Source organism: Cataglyphis hispanica, chromosome 6, assembly GCF_021464435.1.
Source record: "Cataglyphis hispanica isolate Lineage 1 chromosome 6, ULB_Chis1_1.0, whole genome shotgun sequence".
NCBI lineage: Eukaryota > Metazoa > Arthropoda > Insecta > Hymenoptera > Formicidae > Cataglyphis > Cataglyphis hispanica.
The window spans coordinates 2712347-2740288 of NC_065959.1; the positions used below are offsets into that span (position 1 = coordinate 2712347).

Sequence of the window (27942 nt, forward strand, 5' to 3'; positions counted from 1 at the left end):
CAAGGACCAATGAGCTTAGAATTATTACGACAAAACTGCGAATTCATTGGACGTCACGCGACACTTAAAAAAGATATCATTAATCTTTTAATCGATGACTTTAGTTTAAAAACTAATCGCATCGTCATATGTGAATCCGGAAATTTTTGCAATTCTGTAAATTTCTACGGAAAATAAAATACATAATAAAGAAAGCGTGATAAAAAAATAAAAGAATAAAAGTGTTTTTAAAAGAGATAGAATTATATCTTATTTATATGTATCTTTGATTATGCATATCTAATCACCTTATTTTTAATCAACTTATTTCTCATCTTAATTATATCTTTTATATTTCGAAAAAATTTTCTCGCATGCAAGAAAAATAAGAATTCGCAATTGATTAACATATAATTATCGTTATAATATAAAAAATCTATTTTATTCTTTTAGTTATATTTTTCTTATCCGCGCATATATTTTATTCGTTTTATATAATTTTATACTCTCTTCTCTCTCTTTTATACACAATTCAATCGGTCAGAAATTTGTTTGGAAAAGGGAAGTTATATAAAATGTTATAAAATGATGTATAGCCCTGCCTAGGCATGATTTTTTTCAATGCGATGATGTTGAAACTTTATGTGCGCGCGGAATTCCGAGCGCGTTTTGCAAGATTAATTGTCCGAATGTCGTAATCGTATAAATTAAACTGATTAGCGATAATATGATGAATGATATCGGCCGAAGGAGTATGTCGAGCAAGGTCATTGCGTAAATATACGACGCGATAAATTGGCCGCGCTCTCGAGATTATTTAAGAAAAGGCCCTGGACGTGCGAGAGAATTATATTCTAGGCGTGTACACGTAAGTATATATTTGCACTAAACGCGCGAATCCGCGTGTGTCGACGTTAGTTATTCGCGCGAGAGTAAATATTTTATAACGATATGACGAGGGAGATTGATCGATCGTCTCGCGTGTGTGTCACTTTAGGAGGCGCGAAATAAGGAGAAAGACGAAGTGAACAGATCTAGGACGGATCTACATTTAATATTTTTCTTTTTTTTTACAGATACCATTTTTGGAATATTAATTCAATATTTGAAATATTTCGCACCGAAAATAACTAGGCAATCTAAGAATAGCAATCAATAAAATGTTGACAGAGAGGGAGTGAAAATTAGAAGATAACGGAAAGAGAGAAAGAGACAGAAGAAGATAGAGAACAAGAGAGGGGAAGGTATAGATATATATATATATATATATACACATATATATATATTATATATTAACGCGTCACGTCGTTCTCGTTCTGTCGCGCGAGAACGAGAGGCGCGAAGAGATTACGGTGTATGTTTATATGCTTCCCGATGCGGCGAACGAGACTGAGATTAAATAACGGTTGCTTTACCGTAATATAACAATTCGATCTGTGAGAAATCAGGTGCATTAGGTGTGTGTCGTAAAAGTGCCTTTTCTGTCATTAACGCACGCAAAATGGTAAGTTTATTCAGTTATAACATTTCTTTCTTTTCCACTAAAGTCGATCAATCAATGTTTTATTCAGAGATTGACAGTTCCGTTTTTTTTTTCTAGTTTCAGAGAGACGGAGTGAAATTAAGACAGCGCATAGGGAAGGGAACGTCGGTCGAATTATCTTACGAGAACAAGATCGCTTTGAAGAAGCAAGACGTACTGCCAAACGAAACCCAGCATCTTCTCTTTGTTTTGACGTTCTTTCTCTTTGTATCATTTATCATAATCGTATTGGAGAAGAATCTGCCTGAACCGATAACTATTGATACAGAGAGATTGTATCCAGGGAGATTTGTAGCTGAACGAGCTCGCAATCATATTGTGAATTTAACGTCGATCGGGCCTCGTATCGCTGGAAGCTACGAGAATGAAGTCTTAGCTGTTAAATTTCTCACATCTACAATCAATAATATGATCAGAACAGCGCATGAAAATCATAGGATAATCCTTAATATTACAAAGCATAGTGGTGCATTCCCACTTAAGTTTCTTGATGGCATGACTAATGTTTATAGAAATGTGCAGAATGTTCTTGTCAAAGTTGGACCTCATAGGCCTACGACGTACAGCTTGTTGCTTAATTGTCATTTTGATTCATTTCTAGAGAGTCCGGGTAAACAAATTATTATTGTATATATAATAATACGTAAGATATCTTTTTCTATTGTGCATGATTTCATTATTCAAATGAAAAATTTTAGGCGGTTCAGATGATGGTGCTGGTTGTGCTGTAATGCTAGAGATTTTACGAATAATTACTCAAAGCCCTAGAATATTGAAGCATAGCATTATATTTTTATTTAATGGTGCAGAGGAGAATATATTGCAGGTATGTTCATTTTGTGTTGTATTTTGATAATTATGAGTAATTGAGGAAAGCATTTAATTTTCACAATATATTTTCATCTAGGCATCTCATGGCTTTATAACACAGCATCCATGGGCAAAGGAAGTTCAAACATTTATAAATCTAGAAGCCTGCGGAGCCGGCGGTCGCGAATTATTATTTCAGGCTGGACCTCACAATCCTTGGATGCTTGAGGTATATCATGCATTATCTGCATTGTGTATTATTCAAGTTAAAGTTCATTTCTCATTGTGATGTACATATTTATAGGTTTATGCCAAATCTGTGCCATATCCTTATGCATCATCTTTAGCTCAGGAAATATTTGAGAGTGGCATTGTACCTGGTGATACAGATTTTCGGATATTTAGAGATTTCGGAAAAATCTCTGGTTGGTTATAAATTTGTTTATGCTTTTTTTTACACTTTTTCTTTCTTTATAATTTTATTGTTAATAGAAAATTTATAATCAATATGTAAAATTTCATATACAGGCGTTGACTTTGCATGGTCAAAGAATGGTTATGTGTACCATACTAAGTTTGATAATGTTGATCAGATACCATTGGGAGCCTTGCAAAGAACTGGTGATAATATTCTTGCATTGACACAAGGGATAATTTTTGAAGATCATTTATCAGACCCAAACATGCAAGAGACACGAGGAAGTCTCGTATTCTTCGACTTTTTAGGCGCATTTGTTATTAGATGGCCACAATATATCGCCAATACAATTAATATCGCCAGTTTAATTACAGCTGGGTATTCTATCTATTTGAATATGCAGAATGCATATAGAAGTAAGAATATATAATCATTATTTAGATTCAGATCTCAATCAGTACTTATCTTCTCGAACAAATCTGAATGATACAATCGACTTATCAAACAGATATTAAGAGAGGGACGTACATGAGACATGTGACAATGTGCTTTGGAATAATCATCATCTCATGGTTGACATCCTTGCTTTCTTGTACATTAATCGCCCTGATCTTGACTAAACTGGGAAAGGTAATGAGTTGGTATGCGAGACCGGCGTGGCTATTTTTTTTATACATTTGTCCAACTACTTTTGTATCGATGATCGTATTCTTGCACATTGGATCAAGACAGAGAAAGGTAAGTGATAAAGATATGTCCTGTGGCAATCTCATTCATTAAATAAAAAAAAAAAAAATTATATAAATCTCATTCATTCATTACGCTTGTAGTTTGGATATTAAATAAATTCGCGCTTAAAAGCTTATGGCGATATGAAAAATTTATAGGATAATCGATAATTTATAGGAAGTTAGCTCCGCATGGATCTTATATCAAATGTATTGTGATGCGTACACTGTGATATGGATGGCTGTTCTTTCCGTATGTGTTTTATTCGAGATACGATCGGGCTTTATACCATTGCATTGGGTCCTGTTCCCGGCGATCGGAAATATCATGCGACATTATTTCTTCAACAAATGGAAAGGTGAATATAATTTTAACATAGTTATTATCGTTTTTAGGTGCTAATATTGATAACTTTAATTATTTTAAAGTGTTATTTTCTCTCTAATATGTAATATAAAGCATTTTTATAAATTTTGTAGATTGGAAATGGCTTTGTTATTATTTGGGATCATTGAGCCTATCCTATATACATTCATTTTACTTATTGCTCGGTGCTCTCTATCTCTTTATTCCAATAATGGGAAGGTCCGGCGGCAGTATTAATTCCGAAGTCGTAATAGCTAACGTGTTATCAATATTAATCTGTCTGCTATTTAGTTTCACGGTAAAATATTTAATAATAATTCAAATCGTAATTTGCATGAAGTATAATTTGAAATTTTTAATTGTTGAACACGTTTTTCAATATTATATTATATAACATAAAATCTATATGTAACTGATATCTCTCTTAATGTTTTCAGTTGCCAATAGTACTTCTAATAAAGAATGCGGAACGAATTATAAATGTCATAGTTGGGATTTTCTTAATTGCTATTGCTGTGTTAATTTTAACACCGCTCGGATTCCCTTACAGTGGTGATCCATTGTCGCCTGCCCCAGAACGATTCATGATCGCGGTATATCATCAATTATCATTTCTTTTTACTTTTTCTTATTTTATACAAGATAATAGTTTATATTATTTATTGTACATATCTTTTTTTTTATGATTTATAGCATACGCAACGTCAGTTTTATGATGCAAATGGTGGTATTAGGTATTCTGGTACAGGATATTGGTTAGTGGATTTAGATATGAATAGTCCTCATAGTGTAGCATCAATAGTACCTGAAGTGGCTGCTGCAATGCCAACAATCAGAGACTGTGAGAAAGAATTATACTGTGGTTTTCCATATTTAATGCCAGTCACAACTTTCTTATGGTATGTACTCATCGAAATTGATAGATTATTGGAAAATAATATTAAAAATTGGTATAGATTTTGAGAAAGTATATCTTTTTATAGGAAAACGAGTTGGATTCCAGGACCCGCTCCACTTATAAGTGTACCTACAAAACTCAAGATTATTTCAAAGACTGCAAAACAGCATATGGTTAATTATACCTTTAATGTTACAGGTAATATATTAATCAACATATTTATATATTTAAACTATAATGTAACACACAACATAATAGCATATCATTCGATTAACTTTTTTAGGTCCTGATCACATAGCTATAATTTTATCTCCATATAAAGGTGTTCATTTAAAAAAATGGTCTGTGATTGATGAAAAACCATTGCAAGGTCCAATGTGGAACGATAGAGAAACTTACTTTATCTATTATGCATGTGCCTCAGATTGTATACCATATACATTTTCTATTGAATTAAATGTAAGTTTGTCATTTAAAAAAAAAATGATTATCTTCTTTTATTCTATTATGTTGAACGACATCATGTATTTTGTGCTATCTTAAATTATGTGTAATTAGGTGTCCACCGCGCAGAAAGGCCCGTGTTTATCAATCGCGTTAGCCGGACACTTTTTGCACGGCGAACACCAAAGATCTCTGAGATTTAAGAAATTTTTGGCGCAGTTTCCATCGTGGACTGTCATCGCTCCCTGGACAGCGACGTATACGTCATGGGAATTTTAACGAGAACGGGTAGTAGGATAATGATGCGGTAAGTGCGGACTAAAATGCAAAGCAATATTGTCCTACAGAATAGAGCATCTCTCGAATTAACAAAACAGCCTAATAAAATAGCATTTGAGATATAATTGAAATCTAATAACATGGCTATAAAATCGCTTGAATATTTTACATTTAATCTTTAATATTTCTTAAAATATTTCGACACTCAAAAAATATCGCGGAAGATTAACGAAATACAGTAAAGAATGAAATAACGTAATGACGTTCTCATTCTGAGTTTATATGAACTTTTTACTAGAGTGTATTATCGTTAACAAAGATGATGTCAAATTAGCATAAGATGTTGATTTAGATTTAAATTATATACAGAAATATCTTATCATTATATATACATATAGAGAGAAAGTGAAAAGAGCAAAAGAGATAATAAAATCGAGATTATATAGAGAAATATTTGCCCAAATGCTTTAAAAAGTGATAGCTACAATTATTTTTCATAGAAAATCGTATAGTAATATTGCATATCATAAGCACGATTTAGAATAATTCTATGCACTATTTTTCGATTTTATAATTTCTACAAATATTAAAAAAATCAAAATCTAGAAATATTAAATGATAACATAGAAATTGTGATTGCATGATATACGCTCTCTTAGTACACTTCAAATTTACAGATTTAAATATTGATACTAATTCAAATTGCCATCCCAAACGATAAATCAATTACCAATTGTATGATTAGCGTATTGTGCATGAATTATACAAGAACCGTTTAAATTGTTTAGACTGTTTTAGGCTTTTGAATACCTTAGAGTTTACGAATTTGAAAATTCACGATTTAATCAGCCATAGCTGCTATTTAGCACAAAATACAACTCAATGCCATGAAAACATCTTTCAGACTTTCCTCATAAATAGACAATATCAATGATAAGTAAATAGTATTTTACATTTACATTATAATACTATAGATATGACAAACAAAAGTTACTTGAGATAAAATTAAAAATTTAATATTTTATATTTTGAATAGTATAATAAAAAAAAAACATTTTTTTAAATATATATAAATGTGTGTGTGTGTGTGTGTGTATAGCATATGTACAAACACATACATACAGAATGTGCTTAATATGATACATTCTATACTTAAGTTTGAGTTGATTACATTCTATATGCATGAATTTAGAGAAATTTATAAGAGTATCAGAATTTTAATTTTGTAAAAGAGCTTTTATGAGCTTCATGTTCTAATTTATGAACCATTCCCATTTTTTCTAGTTTTAAATAGATATTTAGAAATTTACATTTTTAATAGCATATCAAAAAAATTAAGACATGAGTATATATCTTGAGATACTTTTCAATGATTTTTATATAATAGTCTAATATTTTTTGCATTTAGATGCTAATTACTATCTCTTTATGTCGTAATTGTACACAAATATCAACATTATCTTCAAATATAAATCTTTAATTTATGCAATTTTTCTCTTCAATAAAAAAAATAATTTTTTCACTTATATTAAAAATGTTTCTTATATATTATGTGTCTTTTTGTACACACGAAGCATTCACATTTAAGATATCGCACTTTTAACAATATGTTCTGCATGAAATTGTGGGCCACTTTTTCATATCACTATATCTATTCATATATAATCATTAAATCATAATTCTGAATCTGATTCTTCTAATATAATCTTGACACGATTCTTCTTCTCCATCTATTTCATAGTTCACAATTAATGTCAATTTATTCCACGAGTATAATGAAGACTATTTAATAAAATTAATTAGCAGGATATATCTAGTTTCTATTTCTAGAACAGTTATAAACTATGAAATGCTTTGCTTACTATCACTATTGCTTGTGATGAAATTTTTGCAAATTTTTGAGTCCATTAACATAGCTGATTGCTTAAACAAACACTTATGCCTATACTGCAAGTTACTCTATGTAACTATGTAACCAGATTATTCATTATACTTGATAAAATAATATATGACGAATATGATTATATTGCGCGAAACTCTTCTCATCGAAATCCTTCGTAAATAGAAAAAGTTATTTATCAATATTAGTAATAATAAATAGTACAACGTGGGCGCGTATTTCATTATATAAAAAAGAATAATAGTTTTATATAATATGTAAATCAAGATTTTGTAGTAACAAAATAGTAAAATATTATAGGATGAAAAAGTTGAAGCACGTTAGAAAGAAGAACATTTACGTAATATATTTTTATATGCAGTTCAAATTGTTTCTATTATTTGTTATATAATTTACGTTATATCGTTATTTACATTATGTTAATATTGTTAAACATTAATTAGTAGTAGTTTTATCTATATTTGCGTTAATTATTTGTATCCATTAAATTGTGGCTGTTTTATTCAATTCATTAATTTTCTTGCACATGGTACATTTTCAATTTGTTAGCTAATAAAAAACCGCACAAATTCATATTTATTTAATTGATGTGCACAAAATTATAAGCAATAATTATCTCATAATTTGATAGCAGCTATACGCTACAACGGCTTAAAAATAAACTAATATTATCGATTTGTTTGTCATATTCATTTTTTTTTGCACATTATATATTATACACATGAAAATGTATCTTTATGTGTTTTGTGATTCTTTAAGCAATCGGTATTAATACGAAGAGCTTTATTATCATAAAGCAAAAATTGCGTAGTTATATTAACAGGGTTCTTATTTTATTGTTAAGAGTAAAACGAAGTTGAAGTAATAATAACAAAGTTTTCTCATTGTCCCTTGTTTCGAGAAGATAATTCTAAATCAACGCGCAAAAAAAGATCTTGTGTATTTTTCGCATGAATCGTAGATAATTGTATTTCAGAACAACTTCGTTTTACGCCAAATACCGGCCAAAGGATCCATCCATTGTGACATGCGTGTAATCGCCGATTCGTTTCTATTGTCTTAAGTAAAAAAAAAAGCGCCAAGTCCACGCATCTGTTAAAAAGTTGTTGCGTGCTATAATGTAAAATTTAAACTTTAATTATTCAAGCCATAAAAGTAATAATATTAGAAAATTGCCAAAATAATCACAATCAAAAAAATATACCTTAAAAAATCACCATTTCCTTTATACAACTTTTTAAACAGACACGTGCATTGTACTTATGTATTACTTTTAGACTTTGGATCACAATATATTTATTTATATGATATATAGAGCAAAAATAAACACGCTTTAATTTATTAGAATTAGAAATTGGTCCAGCTAAAATCTGATAATCGGAAGATATTCTGAACTAAATGGCTCGGATAGATAAATGTAAATCATGACTTGGCGCGAGACATTGTCTCTTTTCATAATGCGTGCTTTTAGCGATAAATTGCGATAGGCGTATCATGGACTTTAATTCAAGTGATTTAACGTTCGATAAGAGAGAGAGAAAAAGCGAAATATATGATATATATAGTATAATATGTTGTTTTCCCGCACACGCAAATTTATTTATACATAGGCATATGTTCCTGCTTGCGTTTAAGCATTATGGATATATATTGCGATACTGTTACTTAACAGTTGTTGTTACATGATTAAGAAATTATATGAAAAGGAAAGGAAATAAAGAGAGTTAACGATACATTATCCATTTCCTTCACTTGATTGGATTTTATAGACGTTCGTTGCTTCGTTGATCATTAATAACGATGACTAATCTAACGCAAGTTATAGCCAAGTATTGTTGAATATATTTTGATAAATTGATGCATTAATTACATAAATATTAGAACTATTTATAGTATATGTTAATTTTTTTTCTAGAGAAGGTACGTTTGTTATATAAATAAAGTTTGTTCAATATTCACGCGTTTAAATTATTTTGTTGCGCGTTTAATCGATATAAAATTGTCTTTGGTTACCGAATGAATCTTTTGTTCGAATCAATTTCCTGTTTTCCCGAGGCGTATACTCTTCAACGATTGTCACAACGATCGCGTTATTTAAGTTTCACGATCACATTCGCGTAACAGGTGGATCATACAAGCAACAATGGAGTCACGCACAAGAAACGTTGTCTTACAATGTTGTTGTTATCATCATCACTTTTCAAATCATCTAGAAGAAAAAATAAGAATTTAATTATGTATTTGATTTGTTTTTTTTTTCTAATTGAATCTATAATATTTAATTATTAACATACATTAATGTTATATATATAATTCTATAATAATTATATTTTTTTTATTTAAAAATTAGGAAGAAAGGATATTCATTAGAATATTCATTAGAATTATTCTGTGCTATGTCTTGAGGGTCTTTTCGGCATTTCCCGTAGCGTTCATGGTGACCAGGGATAGAGGATCGGCGAAAGCCCGGTTCTCTCATGTTTCGTAAGAAATGTGTCAATATTGACGCGCCGGCATCCTGTAAGGCGAGAACGATTTCCTGGTTAAAAACGATTCGCGGCCACCGTGTCACCGCACTGATCTCCGCGCCGTGTCCGAGGTACGATTATATGGATTTGACGCGATGTGAATGTAAGGTAGATTATTTCAAATATATATTACGGAGCTATCGGATGCCAATAAAATTGGAGAATTTATATTATTCGTGAGAGAGAAGAAAGAAATATCTAATAATTTGGGAAAATTTGTGTGCAGTTAAGTGACATTAATATGAGGATGAAAAATCTCTTGAGGTAAGTAAATTTTGTCCTGAAATAACTATATTATTATTTTTACAAAACATCTCGCGAGAGAAGACGCATGTTTAGCGCTAAATGCTAAAGGCTTTCGCTAAATTCATTCTCATCTACTGTTTTCTCAAACTGACCGTTCCATCGGCATTCAATCGGCATTCTTCGTATCGAACAAGTCGAGACTCAAGAATATCAGGCCTTTGTGCCGATTCATAAACATGCCGACAGTGTTATTACTTTATCACAGAATACGTTTGATTACGTATGCCCGATCGTGATAAGTCGCGTGATATCGCCGCGATAAAAGAAAAGTCTTTACGGTACCAAGCGTGAGTCTCTTTCGATCAAATTAAATAGAAAAAAAAGATAATTGGCATTCATAAAATTGAATCTCTCGTTCCGTTCATTTTCGAGATAGCAAAAAAAAAATGACATGAATTAAAAGAAATTTGCAAATTCTGTCTTAATTTATCTCGTAATCAAATTATATTTAATTGTATATGTAATTTATAATCTTTGATATAAAAAATAGTATATATGCATATCCGAATCACAGACAGTGTCAAAGACAATTCTCGATTTCAAGATTGATTAACGTGATGATTTTTTTGTCGTCGAGGCAACAAGCTGTCGCGCGCGAGTCTTGTTCCGAAGGTTCCGGTAAAACGATAAAAATGTTATATAAGCGCACCGGTGTGTCTTGGTCGCACGTGATGTACCGACTTGAGTGCATCTTACGTGAATTAAACAGAAGCTGTCAATTGGAATCGCGGTATAATCATTTATTTGCAACCGTGTGTACATGTATGTGCGTTCCGAAAAGAATATATCGCTAATTGAAATTAAGTAATGGAAATTATCACTTTGTTACGAGCCCAATACTTCTACCCTACTCTTCGAGATCTGCAAAGTGACCCACGTGATTCGCAAAGTGACGTATCGTGAATATATTTCGTGAACAGATGATAATCTTTAATTTGTGATGATCCTCGCGTGGTCGCAGCATTCTTGAATCATTTCTTCGCTTAATTTGAATTTACATTTCCTCGTGTTCGTGCGGGACATTTATCCGCAAATCTCTTAGAAAGCGTAAGTACGATTACAGACGCTAGCATAGAAGGTCTACATTTCGCGCTAATTGAGACACCGCGTACAATTATGAGCCGCCTGTAAAACAACCTGTTGACCGCTGGGATATCGCAGGTGCGTCGTGTTACCACCCAAGTCTCAACTGGAGTTAATTACCGCAAAGATTACCTTAATTATTGGCGAGCTAATAACCAGCCGGTCTGGGACGAATCTTTCCATCGTCGATCTCGGAAGCTATCCGATACACTTCCTTTCTTTGCTTGATGATGTTCCTGCCTCTGATTTCAATCGTTGTCATTCGGATCTCCCCCTCGTCGTTTCTTTCCGCCAATTTTTTTTTCTCGCGTCGCGCCCTACAAAACTCTGTAGCTGCTTGTTCTGCAATTAGCATGTGACTGCTCGCTTCGGTTTAAGTAAAGGTGTTTCGCAGAGTCCATCTCATTTGCACGGCCTACTTCCACCGAGATCTCTGGTACTACGTTCTTCCTTGCTTATCAATGCTGTACATTGTTCCAGTGCGGAAAAAGATGACGTTTCTAAAAATATAATCGTAAAAATATTTTTTTTAATTAATAATGCAATATTATATTCTTTTTTGTTTCTGCGAGGTATTACATTCACAAAAATCTGCATAGCAACTTTACGAAATTACTTTAAAGATCGCAAAATGTATCCATCTTATCTTTGTCATATTATTTACATTGTATCATTTGTACATTTAATATACTTGATCTTTATTATTTCTTCCTAATAACGATGCGTCATGTTTAAGAGAAAGAGAGAGAGGTAGAGATAAAAATTTAACGACATGAGCGATACGCGTGAAACACCTCGTAAAGCCTAAAAATAGGCCGAAAATCTTTCACACGCGGCGACGTCTTTTCATTTTCTCGTTTCGCGAAGAGGATTCGCGCGCGAAAACTCATTGACCCTCGAATTTTTCCAATTAAAATCGTAACTGAGAGAAATATACACCGTACGTATATTTATATCTCTGACATATACAACGGACATACAGCTCGTCGACATACAGCCGCCGAATATTCCGAACCGGATGAAAGGTGCGTTCCATCGCGAGCGTATTGCGTTTGCGTGTCCGCGCATACGTGTTTTGCGTACGAATTAATTGTTCCTCCAGTGGAGCGTTTTTTTTGCTCGTTTCTTCACTCGGTGAATACGGCGCGACGACAGCGGCTGTTGTCATTGTTTGCCGGCAATGACTTTCTCCGCAACGGCTTCTCGGCGTGCCTATTAATCGTCCACTCTAACGCCCGGGGATGGCAAAGTTTACTCTTCGATGTATAATTAAAGAGATTATGCCCAAATCATGTTTTAACAAAATGGAATTTATAGTTGTCAAGTTGCGTTCTTCTTGAAGACGACGATCTCGAAGTGATCTCGTTCTGATGGCTTCTACGACGTGAGTAGAATAGTAATAAAAGACACTGCAAAATTTAAAATTTATTGATAAAAATTGCGGTCCATGCAGAATAAAAAATTTATTTCTTAAATTGATAAAAAAATTTATATGAAGCTACTTGATGCAAGATAGAAATTTCTGAATGATTTTTTAATGTTTCTCTCTTTTTCTATTTTTGTTAATAAAAGAGAATAAATTTATATGCATATAATAATAATTTGATATATCTATGAAAATTTATTTCAGCGAAGGATTTCGTATAATTATCAATTGTAGACCCGAGAGAATGTAATATTGTTTTGAAATAACCTTCATCGCTTACGGATTGAAATACGGATAGAACACGAGCATACATCCAGACTTTAGTGCTTGATCGCGCGTCAATAAAACGTGTCTCTTTAACATACGCGCGATTAAAATTACGGTATATATCATGCGGTTAAACCGCACACGAGAACGCTGAACTTAAAGCTTGTGCAACGCAGGGTGCCGGATTTGTACAGCTGTTGGATAGCAATGGGTATTTTTGCTACCTGAGATGAAGAGGGCACATAACAGTACCTCGCAAAAAAATACATTAAAATTTTTTATTTCCTATGAATACTAAAAAGATTTTTCTCGCTAAATCACACGGAAATTTGTCGTAGAATTTGAGATAAAATCAGCTAATCATTCTAGTCAAATTTTTATCTGTAAAAAACAGTGTAGACTGACTTTTGTCGCGCGTGACCTAACTATGTATACGAAAGACTAACATAAGCTTAAAAAATTTCAGATATTCACCGTTGCGTAAAACGTGTAGTAGTTTTGAAAAGATGTTGTACTCAAATTCGATTATTTACGACGTAAATAAATTCGTTACATTCCTAATCGCGATGCGCGAGGAATGATCAATGAGCGTTGCAATGCCTCGTGGCAAATCATCGATACTATAACTACGTAGGTGTGTATATCAAGCAAGAATTTCTATTTGAGACCTGAAGAAGAAGACACCATATCTTATCGGAAGAGAAAATAAAATGAAAATGGTCAGAGAATTCACACATGACAATACCTTTTAGTTTACAAATATCTTTTTATATTAATTCTGCAATATTTTTGTCCCCCAAAAAATTAAAATTCTCTTGAATAATTTATAATCAAGAATTGAAGACGGTTGTGATGATTTTGATTATTTCGCGGTTCTTCGAATAATCGATATGTAAACTTGGTTCACTTCTCCCTGCCATAAACATAAGAAAAATGGACTCTACGCCAATCATCACGATCGTCGCGAACAAGCATAAAGATAACATCAAAATCCAAACCCACCGCGAAACCACATACCGAGTTTAATATCTCCGTTTGTGATGCCATGATGGAATGATAATTACATCGGTCTAGAAGATGCGCGCAAAATAAGCACGAATGTCCACCTATGTACACAATGAATATATATGATGTCATCGATCGGTGCTCTCGGTATTTGTTACACGGGTTACGCGTGATCGGCATGAAAAGATACTCGTCGAGCGATTTGGTCAGCCAGTTCTTCGCCATATCCGGTCACCGTGAGCCACACACGACTCCTTCGGAGGTGCACGAGTACGCCTGGTACCGGAAGTCACGAAGAACATTAGGATCCTGCGAACGTGCGTAGCGTGATATGTGTACATGTATGTGTATATGGATGAGATTTTCATTCTAGCGGGGACCGCTTTTTGGGATGCGCTTCCGGTTGAAAGCCCCATCGACACTAAAATTATTAAATTATAATTATAATTACGCAAGATTTTTCAGAAATTACGATCAAAGTAAATTGTTTTTGTTGAAATGCACTAGTTAATCTCGATTGTTGCTGAATAAAAATTCGTGATTTTCAATTTTTAAGGACTCAGCAATCATATTATCAATAATTATAAATAAATTAATCATAATTAATTATAGATTAATTAATTATGAATGATTAATATAAAACATTGAGATTAATTATCTTAAATTGCTTAATTTATAATTTAATTAAGTTCTCTCTCAACGATATACGTATATAAACTGTTCTTCTGATCGCTTAAGAGCCTATCTTGTTATTTTTATACAGAGAATAATAGAAAGAGCGATGATTCGCGACGAAGAGCGAAGAGTGAAAAGAGGCCGGTTCGAAATGCCTTGACTCCAGCCAATGAAGTAGGAAGGTAGAAGACTTCAATCCCCCTCTCAAAGGTGCCGATGCACACAGGTACACGTACGTCCTCGTGTCTGTGTCTTCGAAGGTACGACGCCCACGCTATCAGTTCTTTGGCGAACCTCGTGCAGGTGCAGGTGCCTTCGGGATTGAATGTCGGAGCGGCTCCTTCATGTCATTCCCGCCATTGCCCGATTCCGAATTCTTCAGTATCTAAAAAGAGATATTCTTGTTAAATTGCGATTCTCGGGTTGAAAATGTTTCGTTGGATTTATTAAAACTATTTTCTTTTCTCTCTTTTTTTTTTTGAAATTTTTAGGGAGGTGATAAGATTGGTGAACGATCGGAAACTTTGGATGAATATCGTCTGGATATCGTTGATTAATCAAGCCGTAAGTACAAGAATTAATAATCAGGATTCTTCGGCATCCTTGTTAGATGAATATAAATAATACACTCGATTTTTTAATATTGAAATATTTCATGATGTAAAAATTTTGATAGTCGCGTCTCTCGCAGGTGTGTAATGTAAATGTGTTTTCTTTTATTAGATTATATTACTGTTTATTACATCTTTTTGAATTGATTTATTCATATTTTACTAAACACATGCATTTTTTGAGCAGGTCAAAATAGATATATCTTATCTTAATATACAACTCTTGTTACATTTTCCACACAAATCTGATGAAAATAGAGAAATTATGTGTAAAATTTATTTAGTAATCACAAGTAAGAGAAATAGGATCTAATAATCTTATTGGTATTTATAAAGCATCTTTTATATTTTATGTATAGTTGAATTTAATATAGTAATCTTGTTTTTGTTATTTAACTGGACGTTTAGAAGGCAAGATGTCGGCATAGCTGATATTGTTTGAAATTCGGCTGTGTCACATCCAGCCAACCAAACAGCCAGACAACAACGTGAGTTTTTATATAAAATTGATAACATCAGTATTATCAAGAATCCAATACCCATTTATGCAATACTTTCTCTGAAAAACTATATCGTCTAGGTTAAAGAAATCTTTCTGTCACAGTGACGATAAATTAATCAGTGTTTTTCCAAAAAATTACTCGGAAATTTATTATTTTAGAAATATATACATCATATATATGTATTGTTCTTAATATATGTATATTCTTAAGACAAAATATAAAAATCTCTTTTGATGTGATTATCTCTCTCTTTTTTTTCTATGTCTCGTTTTGCATTATAATCTTTCATAAAATTATTAAGATATTTTAACAATTTCGTGAATAATTATATTATGTATCAATAATTATTTAGATACATGCTTATAAATTATTCAACCAATTCTTATTTTGCACTTTTTTATTTATTTTCTCTTCAACGCGCATATACACACAAAAGGAATATTTTTTACTTAGAGAGAACTTATCTATACTATATACAGGGTAAATCCAAACGTTCCGGCCAAACTTTGAGATTTTATAAAAATAAATTTAATTCTGAACAAAAAATTTCCTATAAACATCGAAAAATGTTTACTTAAAAAATTAACATCCAAAAACTCTAAAATCAATTATTTTATACATTTTTACAAATAACATTTTTTCACTCATGTTTTGTAGAAAACTTTTTGTTTAGAATTAAATTTCTTATATATAAAATCTCAAAGTTTGATCGGAATGTTTGGACCCACCCTGTATATATATTTTTTGCAATATCCATGTATTTGTTTCTTTTTTTACCAAAAAATGTTGCAAACGAAGATTCTTTTTAATGCAAAAGTAGTTATTTGAAACATATCTACTATATCGTTAGAGTAAACAAGAACTCTACGGATAAATTTGACGTTTGACAATTTTCCTTAAATTTACGACAGATGTCGTATCAATTACTGTTTAAACGAAGAAAATTTGGAAGAACAGTTATAGATGGTGCATTTGAGAGGAGTGGATTAATGTTTAGGTTATGTTGTGACAAGTGCGAGGTATTTCGATTTCTAACTGATAAAGTACATGGAATTAAATACAATTGTTCTGAGAAAATCTAAAGAGCAATCGCTGGGGAGAAAAAAAGATAGAGTTACCATACAATAACTCATTCATCGCGTAGTATATAATAAATCGTAGAGGTTATGACGTCACATCGATCACAATCGGCCCACGATTTTGATAATTCATGACACACGATACACTTTCACGACGAGAATGGAGGAGCCCAATCCGAAGGAGACTATCAATTTACTCGACCTGCTGTCAGAAAGCGATTCTGACAGCACCGACCTGATCCTCGCACCCCAGAAAAAGAAGAAAGTCAAACGGTTTGTTTATAAAACAATTCAGAGAATTGATATATCTAATCTTATTTTCTATTTTATATATATTATAAATAAAAGATTAGATAATTAAGATCATAGCTTCGCTCTTAGTGAAGGTGCGATATTTTTAAATTACAGGCGGCACAGATCACGGATCTTGTCTAGGACTAGACATAATAATAATTCTTATGGATGCAATAAGTCGGATATGCGAGTTGTATCCCTGTGGTTGGCGGCAGTACTAATCACATTCTGGTTAATCGCATTATCTTGGCTAGCAACTATATTGTACGGCGAGATTAAGAAAATGGATATATCGATCAAGTCAGGTAAATGTTATTTTTAGTTCGCATAATAAACATATTTGTTATCTTTGATTGGTAAGTAGGGAGTGTCAATCAAATTGTCATGCGTCAAATTAAAGTATGAAAGGTTCTAATTAAATCTATTTGCATCTAATACACACCCGCTACATTTTCTTACCTCTTTCATTATATTTCCCTTTCTGAAATTTCACAATCATTGATCTGTATTGTTCATCATTTATATATTAGAATTGAAACTGACATATTGTATAATTAATCAGTTTATTTAAATACAAACACGTCGCAGACGTTTTAAGAAGGTTATGATGGAAATTCCAATGAAACAATATATATTATAAAGGATATGTGACTCAGTATTCACTCAGTATTAGAAAATATCACCTTATAATGATAATAATTATATATTCACTTGTCTTATCTTATATTTGGTCTTTTAAAAAAAAAACGAATAATTTATTAAATAAATAAACCTAACATTATTTAAAATTAACATTTAATAATTATTTTAATATTTAAAATTAACATTTAATAATTAATTTAATATTTAGTATATTTGAAATGATTATTTGCAATTTTTTTATCAAATAGTTTTCTTGTTTCGACTTTTAAAGGCATAGTGTAACATAATTATTTTTTGTACATTATTTTGTTAAATCAAATATATCATTTCTTCAGCATCTTCCTCTTATTCATGAAAAAAATTAATGATCACTATTAATCTATCCTGTATTTTTTTTAGTTGCTTAAATAGGAATTGTACAATGATAAATCATGATAACAATAAACAACTTTGATTTGAGGATTTAAAAAAAAAACCGCGCTGCGTCGCGTTTGAAATTCCCTATGCGCCGTACATTCTTATCAGAGAGAAACCCCCCAGCACAGGTCTCAGTCTCTGTCGCCTGCCAACCCTCAGCCAGTCGATATCAGACGTCGGCGCAGCTGGCCAAGTGCCACGATATCACAGAGCTTGTCACCGGTTTTTATCACGCGTCGCGTGTGTCGAGGCGTGTTGCAAAATTCTATTGTTCTGTCTACGTAGATCTTGATATATTTTAATTCGGACAGCGGATAATTCTTGTCTCCTGTCAGGATCCTTGTCGGAAAAACGACACCATCCGCCCGCTTCCATCTGTCGCGCGGTAATCGATTAGAGAATCTCTTCTATAATTCATCCCCCACATATGTCAAGTTCTACGAGAGCTCTCTTTCTCTTCCTATTCCTTTACTTTTTCCACTGCTTCAATCCCGAAATTTAAATTATTAAAAGTGAACTGCGAATGTGTAAAGTGTCAGGATATCAAAGGATAGCTTTGAATAAATTGGAAAGAAGGAACGATCGCGAAAAATATTTATTAAGACCGAACAAAATTAACTAGAGGAATATTGAATTTTCTAAGGAAATATTATCGTAAGTAAAATTAAAAAGGAATTATTTACACGATCAGGGATCACTTTTAAATATTAGGAAGCGATAAACTAAATATTAGTAAAAACATTACGTTAATTAAATATGCCGCGAAGCCATTACGAGAAGCAAATAAAAATGTCTCTGATATTAACATACATAACTTTGCGGTTTGTATAAACACGACCTTCTCCGAGCATGACTTTTATTATTACTCGATGCCAATAGAACGCGTTCAATGTCAACACGATAGTATATCAGCGTTGAATGCACGATGAGAAAATATAACAGAAAAATTCGCTATTCATTTTTTTTTCTATGATTCCTGTGATCTCTTTTATGGATGAAAAGAAATGCTTTTTTATTAACACGGAAAAACAATGAAAACCGGACACACGGTGTATCATCGGTATGCGCGAGGACGCGACTGTACCTCTCACTATTGATGCAAGTGCAATAAATATTTGAACACACGCACATATATAAAGAAACACTGGCTTCTCAAGTTGACATATCATCGATACGTCTCGCTTCCGTGTTTGTTTCTTGCTCGAAATTTAAAGAATATATGTATTATTTCAATATTCGGAGTACTTTGGATACATGTCTAAATAATGAATTGTTTAATGAATTTGGAATCGATCGATTTTCTTGTAGAAAAAAAAAATTAAAAAAGTTTATTACTTAAGTTATGTTTTGTTTTGTATTTTCGATAGCAAGAAAATATAATTTGCGAAAGTACATTTTATGCGAAAATATATATGAATTTATAAAGAGCCCATGAAATATTTCTCGTATAATATAGGATTAATTAATCGATAAGATTAACCGGTTATTAAGTGTATAAAAATTGTGCGTACATAATTGACGCGCAAACGGATGACTAAGTATCAGTCGCTTAATTAACGCGATATTATTAACGCGATTGCAATGTGTTGCAGATAAATGCGTTTCTTTCTTTCGTCGTCATGCATTGTCGCATGCTTTGAGTGCGACATGCAATAAGAATTTCAAAATATGTAACTCTAGGAAAGATACACTCGTGATAAAAGAGATGCAGTCATGCGATTAATTATAGGTTGACGAAGAATATTCAGACATCGCAAATATACGGATTATAAACAGAATTAATGATATTAAAGTATAACTGGATAATTTACTTATCGTTATACAGTAGAATTGCAATGCCAATTGCTATGTCGATGTAAATTTGTAAAATTAGCATATTTGCATATTTTCGTGTTTAACGCGAATACACTCACTTGGAATCTATCGTGCATGTATCGTTTTTTTGAATTTGTTTTAAGGACTTAGAGCACAATATTAATTTTCATTAATTTTCAATTTTGAATTTTTTGTTAAAATCTTTTCATACTATTGTTCCTTCTTATTTTATTTCTAATAGTTTGATAGCAAATTGACGCATTGATGAATGACGTGTTAATTTTTTTCAATTTGCAAAATTTATTTTAACGATGACTTAATAAAAAATGTATACGATACACAACTGAAACTAAGCACGTACTACAAACAAAATTACGTTTTTTCCCCTCACCTCGATATCTTATCAAGCTCAGGGCCGCAGTCGTAATTGTGTCGCGACATTTTTCCATCCAGACGGCCGTGTCGAGTTACCATGATGTTAGAAACCCTTTAAATATCTTGGGTTTTCGCATGTAATCGCGTGTAAATAGGAGCAGTTGGTTTTAGACGGCTTCGAGTGAAAAAATATTTTCCTGCAAATATAAATTTTTGATATTTTAGTAGTTGATTGGTTGATTGGAATATAGTTTTTCTAATATCAATAATATTGACGAAGGAGGAACAGGACGGAATAGCTACGCCAAAAGTTTATAAATTTAATATATTTCAAAATTCATGAATTTGACATTACGCATTTGAAATTACGCACAAAGCAGCTTTTGGCCTTTTAAAATTTAAAATTAGTTTATTATATTACTAATTATATTATTAATATAAAATATATAATTAATATTAATTAAAATAATTAATTTGAATTGAAGTAAAAATGTGCTCTGTAGAATATAATTTAATCTCAACATTATAAATATTATTTTATATCATACTAACTTTTTTATAGTGGTACACAAAAATTCGTGAAAATAAAAATTTTTATTCTACAGGATAAATCTTTCGTTTAACTTACAAATTAATTATTAATTATTAATCTTATATTTTAAAATGCCAAAGTGCTTTATATGTACGCATTGTCTAATTCATAAATCTTGAAATGTATTAGATTTATTAAAGTAAATAAAGAATTAATAAATTTTGTTGGATATACCGACGGTAAACTATGTTCAGCGTGACAATTAAAAATTAACAAATATTTCACATCCGTGTTTATCGAACATTCTAAAAGGGTATTGTGAAAAAAGAACCTTGAATAAATTAACGTCCCGGCAATTGCTCCTATCAGTTGGTTCTGTCTGCCTTTTCGTCGTTGTCGAGCAATTTCGACGCTGTTATTCTCTTACTTGAAGACATAATAGTCGTCCGTGCACACCGGCAAGATCTTAGCATGTGTCACGTGCGTTTAATTTAAAGCCAGCTTTCCAATCGCGTGCGCAGCTTATTTGCTGTTGCTGGCAAAATATCAACCAACTGATAAGAGCCACTGTTTCAGTGAGGGATGTCAGTGCGATGTTCGATACGTGAAATGTAATTGCTCCACGTGCGTGAAATCCGGAATAATCCGGAATCCGTATATAATCTCGGCGAGACAGGATTTCGGAATCACGTGAAGACGATCTATGTTCCAGTTGATGACAATAGGGGTGATTGATGTAACGTTTTATTTTTTTTTCGTACGTCTGATTATAAAAGTGATTTTGCGTCGAATTTATGTCGGTTACAATATTTCTATCTCTATTTCAAACCGGTTTTTCCCTCTCGTTTTTCTGAGTTGTGATGTGAGAATTGGTGGTGCAGTTTGATTTATCGTGAAGTGTATTGTTTAATCGTGTCTTGCCCTCTAACACTGTAATAACAGATTGCTAATTACGTTTTAATCAAGCTTATTATAATCTGGCTTTTCAGATGTAAATAACTAACGCGACTCCGCATAGAATACAACTGCAATATTCGGAAATGTAAAGTAGCTTCGTGAAAATTAATTAAAATTATATTTCTTGAATCGTTCGATCTTGAAAAATATTTTTATGTTTATCGCTTTATATGCATTATACATCGAATTATAGTCTAGTCTAGTATAAGTCTCTACCTAACAATCCGCTCGATCATGCTATTCAATTGAGCGCTTAACAATCTGCTCTTATCAGAAATTATTATCTTAAGGAATTATCTATCGCGTGTATAATGTGTTTTATCTTCACCATAAACTGTGTTTTCCAACGATACTTGCGTTAATACTTGCGTTCTTCAAAAGCCTCTGAAAGCACAATTTTTACGATTACTTTTTATCAGAAACTTCGTCTTACGAATTTCAGTTGCGATATTGCTCAATCATTATAGTACACATTTATTTTTCACCAACGATACAAATCATGATGCAATTTCTTCGCAAAATATAATAAATTTTTGAAGCAGTAATCAACTCCAGTTAATGTATTCGTAGGTATGTGTCCCGTTTAAAATTCAAACAACGAAAACTCCGAATTAATTAAAGTGCATCGGTCGAAAAATTGTAAGTTTCGAGAGTGCTAAAGTCGAAGACGAAGATGTAGACTGATCGCGAGGTTTGTCAAAAGTCTTTTGATCAATTTCCGTGAGCAGCTACGGGCTTGTTCTGTCGAAAAATTGTACGAGACTTTCTGCAAGCGCACATAGTATGGATAATCGAACAGCTGTTCGATGTTGACAATCTGGCGGAAATGATCGAGAATGATCGGGGAATGATTCTTGGGGTACGCGGCGATCGTGCGGTGTTTGGGAAACGCCAGAAGTGAAGTGTGCATACCTGGAAACGAGTCGTGCTAAAGATATTTCGAAAGATAGGCGGCCTGGTTTTACTTGAGATGGACTCAGTGGCAGTGACAGTGCCGCTTCGTCAGCCGATGAAGAAGATGAAGAAGCGGAAGGAACTTGACGCTCTGGCACCAGCGCACGCTATCTCTCGTCGGAGTTCGGGGAAACGCAGTTCGCAGGTGATTAATGCAGATTAATTCTCGGAGACGTCAATTTCGAGAAGATTGTACCTAGGAACATCGACAATCCTCGAATCTGCAAGAAATGACAAATAAATAAATAGAGTTTTTCCCGCGAATATAGATAATGAAAGATATATTTGACACTGGTATAAATATCAATTTTAACAATGAACGCGAAATTATCTTTTCGAGCCTTTTATACCAATGTTTGCATTGTAGCCCGAAATTGAGATAAAAGAACGAGTCACATAAGTGTGGATAACAGAAGGATTGGAAATATTCCGTTCTGATACAACGATCGATATTATTAAATATTATAAGAAGAAAGATAAAAAATACAAATTATAAGAAATTGCAAATATAAAGTGTTGCAACGTTATTTTTTTTCAACTGTTTGTTTTTCTTATCTTTCTCAGGAATTGTTAACAGACAGCAGCGATGATCGTTCGGAATACTCCGGAATACTCCGGACTGTCTCTACCAGGGGCGGTCGTAAATGCAGGGGTAGAAGGGGTCGAGCTTGTCCCGGATTTCTCAAAGCGTGCAACGCCTTTTTGGCATGTGCCTCCGTATTAGCGACTGCTAGTTTAATATGGCTGTTCATCGACGTTCGTCAACAGCTTACTGCTCTGCGAACCGAGTTAGACCAAGGTACTGGTCTAACATTTGCAAAGATATATGGCAATATATTCGTAATAAATGATAATTTTACCCACGTGGTAACATTGTGGAAGAAAAAAATAAGTTTTGTATTTAATCAAACATGCAAACATACAAATAAACATGAGTTTAAATGTCATTCGTACACATTCTTACATCTCTGTATTTAATATATGAAAAATACTTCATGTAAAAAATATTTTTAATTAGAACCTTTCACACACGCAAATAATATTTATATTATATTATTAATATCGCATATAACTATTTCTCTCTCTTGTACAATTTCAGTGATAGCGGGTAGCGAAGGTGTACCAGATGCTTTACAGAAATGCCATTCATTATCGAGAGATCTTCAGAATAACCAGACTATTATTTTCTCCAGACTATCTGATCTCAAGCAGCAAATAAATAATTATACGGTACAGGTAAAAACACAAGAGTAACGTCGATTAATTCGATTGTGAGATTGGCCGAGATGACTCATGTCCTTTTTCGAATCAATACTTTTGCAGCTGGCACATATTCAACAGGACTTACATAAAGTACAAGAGTATTTCCAAACCGCGCCCGAGATGGCCACCTTGCCGAAACGCTTAAATGAACTGTCAGCTAGCGTTGCGACATTCGGAAGTCAAATAAATGATCTGGGCGCCACGGTAAAAACTTTAAAAGAGACAAATGTGAGGATACAGGATGCGCAAACCGCTATACAACAAAATGTCAGCAGTATTAAGGTAAAAAAAAAAATTAGAAATGATAATTTTGGAAATATAAAAAATATTGGCGAATTTTAATTAACTTATTAAACATTTATTGTGTAGCAATCTATGTCAGAATTATCGAATATCACACAAAAGCCTCAAATTTTGAACACCGATGAAACGCAAGTAAAGATCGATAAAATAAACTTTACAATATCGCATTTAATGAATAATTTAACGCATGTTAACAAGACCTTGTCGAGCAAATTGCAATGGGTTGCCGATGATCAAGACGACGATCGCGTAAGTATGATGTGATGTAAATTTAATAACATACATATATAAAACATGTTGATCATATTTATATGTGTGTTTCATATATGAAGAGAAAGTTAGTCTCGCTTCAAGAAGCAACGGCGGCCATTAACACGACAGTGATGTCTTTGCAAGGAGAATGCGTCAAAATGTCTGAACAAACTTCCGTTTTAGCGTCAATTCAACAATTAACGGAAAAGGTGCGTATTAAATGCTTTTAGTCATAATCGTTATTATCATTGTTACCTTATTATCATAATCGTTATTAACATTAATTATAATTGACGCAGGTGAGCGAGATACATGCAACAGATGTAGAACTAATTGACAAATTCAAGCGATTGGAACAATCATACAATGGATTGAAAAATTCCACTAGCATAATGTTTGCGACCGTATCCGAAATACAGAATCAGCAACAAGTCAGCAAAAAGCTACCGGAGTCGTTAAACAACGATATAACAACAGAGGCGTATCGCGATGCGACAGGTGCGGTAAAGCCATATGTAAGATCTCGATTGTAAAATTTTTAATTATAGATTCATGGTTATCACGATTTTTATCGAATTATTGCTTCTATTTATAGATGTAAACGATATTGCTCAGAAGATTATAAATGAAACGTGACAGAAGCACGCGTCCAGTGCGTATGTGGAGTAAATAAAATATTTCTCGAAAAAACTTGCGAGAAAAAATTTTCGTGGAGGGAAGTTATTTTACACACAATCTGATGAAGTTGTGTATGAACTTGTAAATACTAATAAATTAAGTGCGTTATATAACTTCATGTATATAGAAAGAAAGACTATTTATGATATCATACACGTATCTCTCCAGTAGAATAATAATCTACTAGAGTTTGCAACTTGTGTGATTGATGGAGACTGCGAGCATTGGCCATGGCCTGAGAGAGGCTATTTACGCCGAGCAATAATTACACAGCGTTTAAAAACATTACTGTTAATAAAACATTCTGTATTCGACCTAGATTCTCAGAGATTAACTAAATGTCAATTCTTAAACAGCATTAAACACGATATAGCGAAAGAGGTATTTCAGAAATACCATGAAAAGTACAAAGTCGACAGCCGTCTAAAACACATTCTCGGTTGTATAACGTCAAGCAAAAAAAAAATATTCATATTTAACGATAAAACTACCAAGAGTTTTTCTACTCTTCTACATTTTATAGAGAGAGTAGTATTATAAATTTTTTAGTAACTACTGTAAATTTTTTCGATTTTTCTGACACAATAGAATTCTCTAGATTGCAAAGAAATATACAAGTGATTCAGGATGTTAATACGTATATAGATGCAACAATATTAAGTTGACAAACAGTGTAATAAAATGATAAAGGTGTAATAATTATTCATTCTAAGTATATAATTCATTAAACTTGCTTTAACTTGTTTTTCGAGATTGATAAAACACATTGGCAGAATTCATTTCCAATTTTTAATTTAGCACATATTTAATTTAATGCACTATATATACAATCATATGTAATAGATTAGAATGTTAATTTTTTTTAGCAGCAAATAATTTTTGTCATAATAAGTGATATAGCAGTTTGATGAAGTTTCTTTATAATTTATATAATTATATAATTATTTACAATTTAATATAATTTTATAATTATATAATATTGTATATTATATAATTATAATTATATAATTATGTAATAATTTATATAATTTATATAATTTATCATAAAATTTTATAATTATTATTTTTATATTATTGAAGGAGTAATTTGTGAAAGATACAGAAATAAGCTTTTCGAAAAACTTACAGCATGCCGACTTTTTAGAACATGAAAAAATGAAGTATTTTTTACCAAATTCTTATATAACTATATAGACAAAGTATACATGTAGGTGAAAATTAATGATTATTCGCATGTAATTATTTCGTATGCAATCTTCATCTTGAAAAATCTACATGTGTTATTTACAATCTTACTAATAGTATATTTTTCATGCTTTTATGAAAAATTGTTAAATAAATACTCATTTTTTTCAAAAAAAAATTTGACTATAACTTTCTCTCGTTTATACGTGCAAATTTGAAAAAGTAATTACGTGCGAATTCATGACAAATTGGCTACAATGATACTAAAGTGAAGTTAATAAACAAAACGAAGCTACATATGGCTAAAGTGATGTAATTTCTTGTATTCCTCAAAATTATTGTGCAAATTTAATTCACGAAATAAATTTAAAATGAGTCAGATAATAGCTAATAATTTATAGAAATAGCTAAGTTTATAAGAATTTATATTTATAATTTTTTAAATTGCTCGAGAAAGACAGTTTCTAATTTTAAACATTCCAAAATTACTTTATCATACTTTATAAGTAACACTACCTCAATTTGAGAATCGAATAAGTTGCAATAATTTTTTTTATTTTCTCGAGTGAATATTTTCTATTTTACGGGAATATAATTTTTTTTTTTTTTTTAAGAAAAATATATATATTCATATTTGATATAATTATATATATATATATATATATATATATATATATATATATATATATATTATATGCGCATATAAAAAGAAAGACAATCATTCTGTATTCGTGGAGGAGGGGGAGGAATTATATACATAATGCGTACATATATACTTACATACTCACCCTTTGTTTTTCTCTCGCAAAAAACATTCAACTTCTCCGTTCGAAACAGAGTGAATAAATCTTTCTTTTTTGTGTAACCTCAGAATGTATTAGGAATGTTTTATTTTTGAATGTAAGATTAGAATTCTTAGATGGAGCTTGATTTGAAAGTCCCTACCGCTCTCTGTTCGTTCAAGTCCCATGATGGCGTAAATAAAGCAGCATGGCTTTGTCTCGATCACTGACCCTACCAACCGTGATGCGTGCGGATGACAAGCGCAAGAATTTCGCGATCGATCGATCTCTCCAGCTGATCTGCGTCGCGTCCGTCTCGTCCCGCAGCATCTCGCAATCGTTTGTCTCGCGCGACATCTGACGCAATTTGCATCTTAAATAGGCGCGTTGATCAATTAATCGACGCTCTCTCATCCCGCGATCGATTATCCTCCTAACATTGCCAAGTTCAGATTGTTCAGATTCTCGCGAAATATGTATATAACCTCATTTAGAAATATTTAATTATCTTAGAAAATTATACAACCGTGTGCGTAGAATGCGAACAAACGGCCAAAAGATATATAATCGGCAATATCTTTTTACTTCAAATTAAAATTTATACCTTTATTCACAATCGATTAATTAATTTTCAATTGAGTGTT

At 32.2% G+C, this 27942-nt stretch overlaps 2 protein-coding genes and 2 long non-coding RNA genes across 8 annotated transcripts; 2 read left to right on the forward strand and 2 right to left on the reverse strand.

The window, feature by feature from the left end:
- The first annotated feature begins 692 nt into the window (after positions 1 to 692).
- Positions 693 to 9104, forward strand: LOC126850180 (endoplasmic reticulum metallopeptidase 1-like). 2 transcript variants are annotated; one of them, XM_050592887.1, is made up of 15 exons: positions 693 to 847; positions 1056 to 1483; positions 1580 to 2132; positions 2221 to 2348; positions 2430 to 2561; positions 2637 to 2757; positions 2861 to 3166; positions 3259 to 3488; positions 3657 to 3837; positions 3959 to 4143; positions 4283 to 4438; positions 4539 to 4744; positions 4829 to 4941; positions 5027 to 5202; positions 5302 to 9104. In XM_050592887.1, the coding sequence occupies exons 2-15, from the start codon at positions 1481 to 1483 to the stop codon at positions 5464 to 5466; spliced, it is 2655 nt and encodes an 884-aa protein (XP_050448844.1). In that variant the 5' UTR covers positions 693 to 847; positions 1056 to 1480; the 3' UTR covers positions 5467 to 9104. The 2 variants fall into 2 exon arrangements, with proteins under 2 accessions (XP_050448844.1, XP_050448845.1); XM_050592888.1 differs by having other exon boundaries at positions 5407 to 9104.
- Positions 9105 to 9240: 136 nt separating this feature from the next.
- LOC126850213 (uncharacterized) lies at positions 9241 to 14389 on the reverse strand. The gene is made up of 3 exons (XR_007687519.1): positions 13994 to 14389; positions 11416 to 11783; positions 9241 to 9575 (listed from the first exon to the last, which is right to left on the reverse strand). It is a non-coding gene; the product is annotated as an uncharacterized LOC126850213 (long non-coding RNA).
- A 64-nt stretch (positions 14390 to 14453) lies between these two features.
- LOC126850209 (uncharacterized) lies at positions 14454 to 27912 on the reverse strand. Its single transcript, XR_007687515.1, has 4 exons — positions 27462 to 27912; positions 22794 to 23056; positions 20409 to 20589; positions 14454 to 15041 (listed from the first exon to the last, which is right to left on the reverse strand). It is a non-coding gene; the product is annotated as an uncharacterized LOC126850209 (long non-coding RNA).
- Positions 16725 to 26033, forward strand: LOC126850196 (uncharacterized). 4 transcript variants are annotated; one of them, XM_050592919.1, is made up of 8 exons: positions 16725 to 17122; positions 17258 to 17448; positions 23935 to 24071; positions 24159 to 24380; positions 24468 to 24650; positions 24734 to 24862; positions 24953 to 25151; positions 25249 to 26033. In XM_050592919.1, exons 1-8 carry the CDS (start codon positions 17010 to 17012, stop codon positions 25287 to 25289), a joined length of 1215 nt encoding a protein of 404 aa, XP_050448876.1. In that variant the 5' UTR covers positions 16725 to 17009; the 3' UTR covers positions 25290 to 26033. The 4 variants fall into 4 exon arrangements, with proteins under 4 accessions (XP_050448876.1, XP_050448875.1, XP_050448873.1 ...); XM_050592918.1 differs by lacking the exons at positions 16725 to 17122; positions 17258 to 17448 and adding exons at positions 22838 to 22980; positions 23400 to 23634 and having other exon boundaries at positions 24953 to 25168; XM_050592916.1 differs by lacking the exons at positions 16725 to 17122; positions 17258 to 17448 and adding exons at positions 22838 to 22980; positions 23400 to 23634.
- Positions 27913 to 27942: the final 30 nt, after the last annotated feature.

Bases quoted from the DNA above. Each gene is read 5' to 3' on its own strand.
- LOC126850196 (XM_050592916.1), top strand. From the start codon at position 22,852: ATGGACTCAGTGGCAGTGACAGTGCCGCTTCGTCAGCCGATGAAGAAG. The intron at 23,635-23,934 runs GTACTGGTCTAA...GTACAATTTCAG, and splicing joins GCGAACCGAGTTAGACCAAG to TGATAGCGGGTAGCGAAGGT. The intron at 24,381-24,467 runs GTAAAAAAAAAA...TTTATTGTGTAG, and splicing joins AAAATGTCAGCAGTATTAAG to CAATCTATGTCAGAATTATC.
- LOC126850180 (XM_050592887.1), top strand. The intron at 2,133-2,220 runs GTAAACAAATTA...GAAAAATTTTAG, and splicing joins TTCATTTCTAGAGAGTCCGG to GCGGTTCAGATGATGGTGCT. The intron at 4,439-4,538 runs GTATATCATCAA...TATGATTTATAG, and splicing joins CAGAACGATTCATGATCGCG to CATACGCAACGTCAGTTTTA.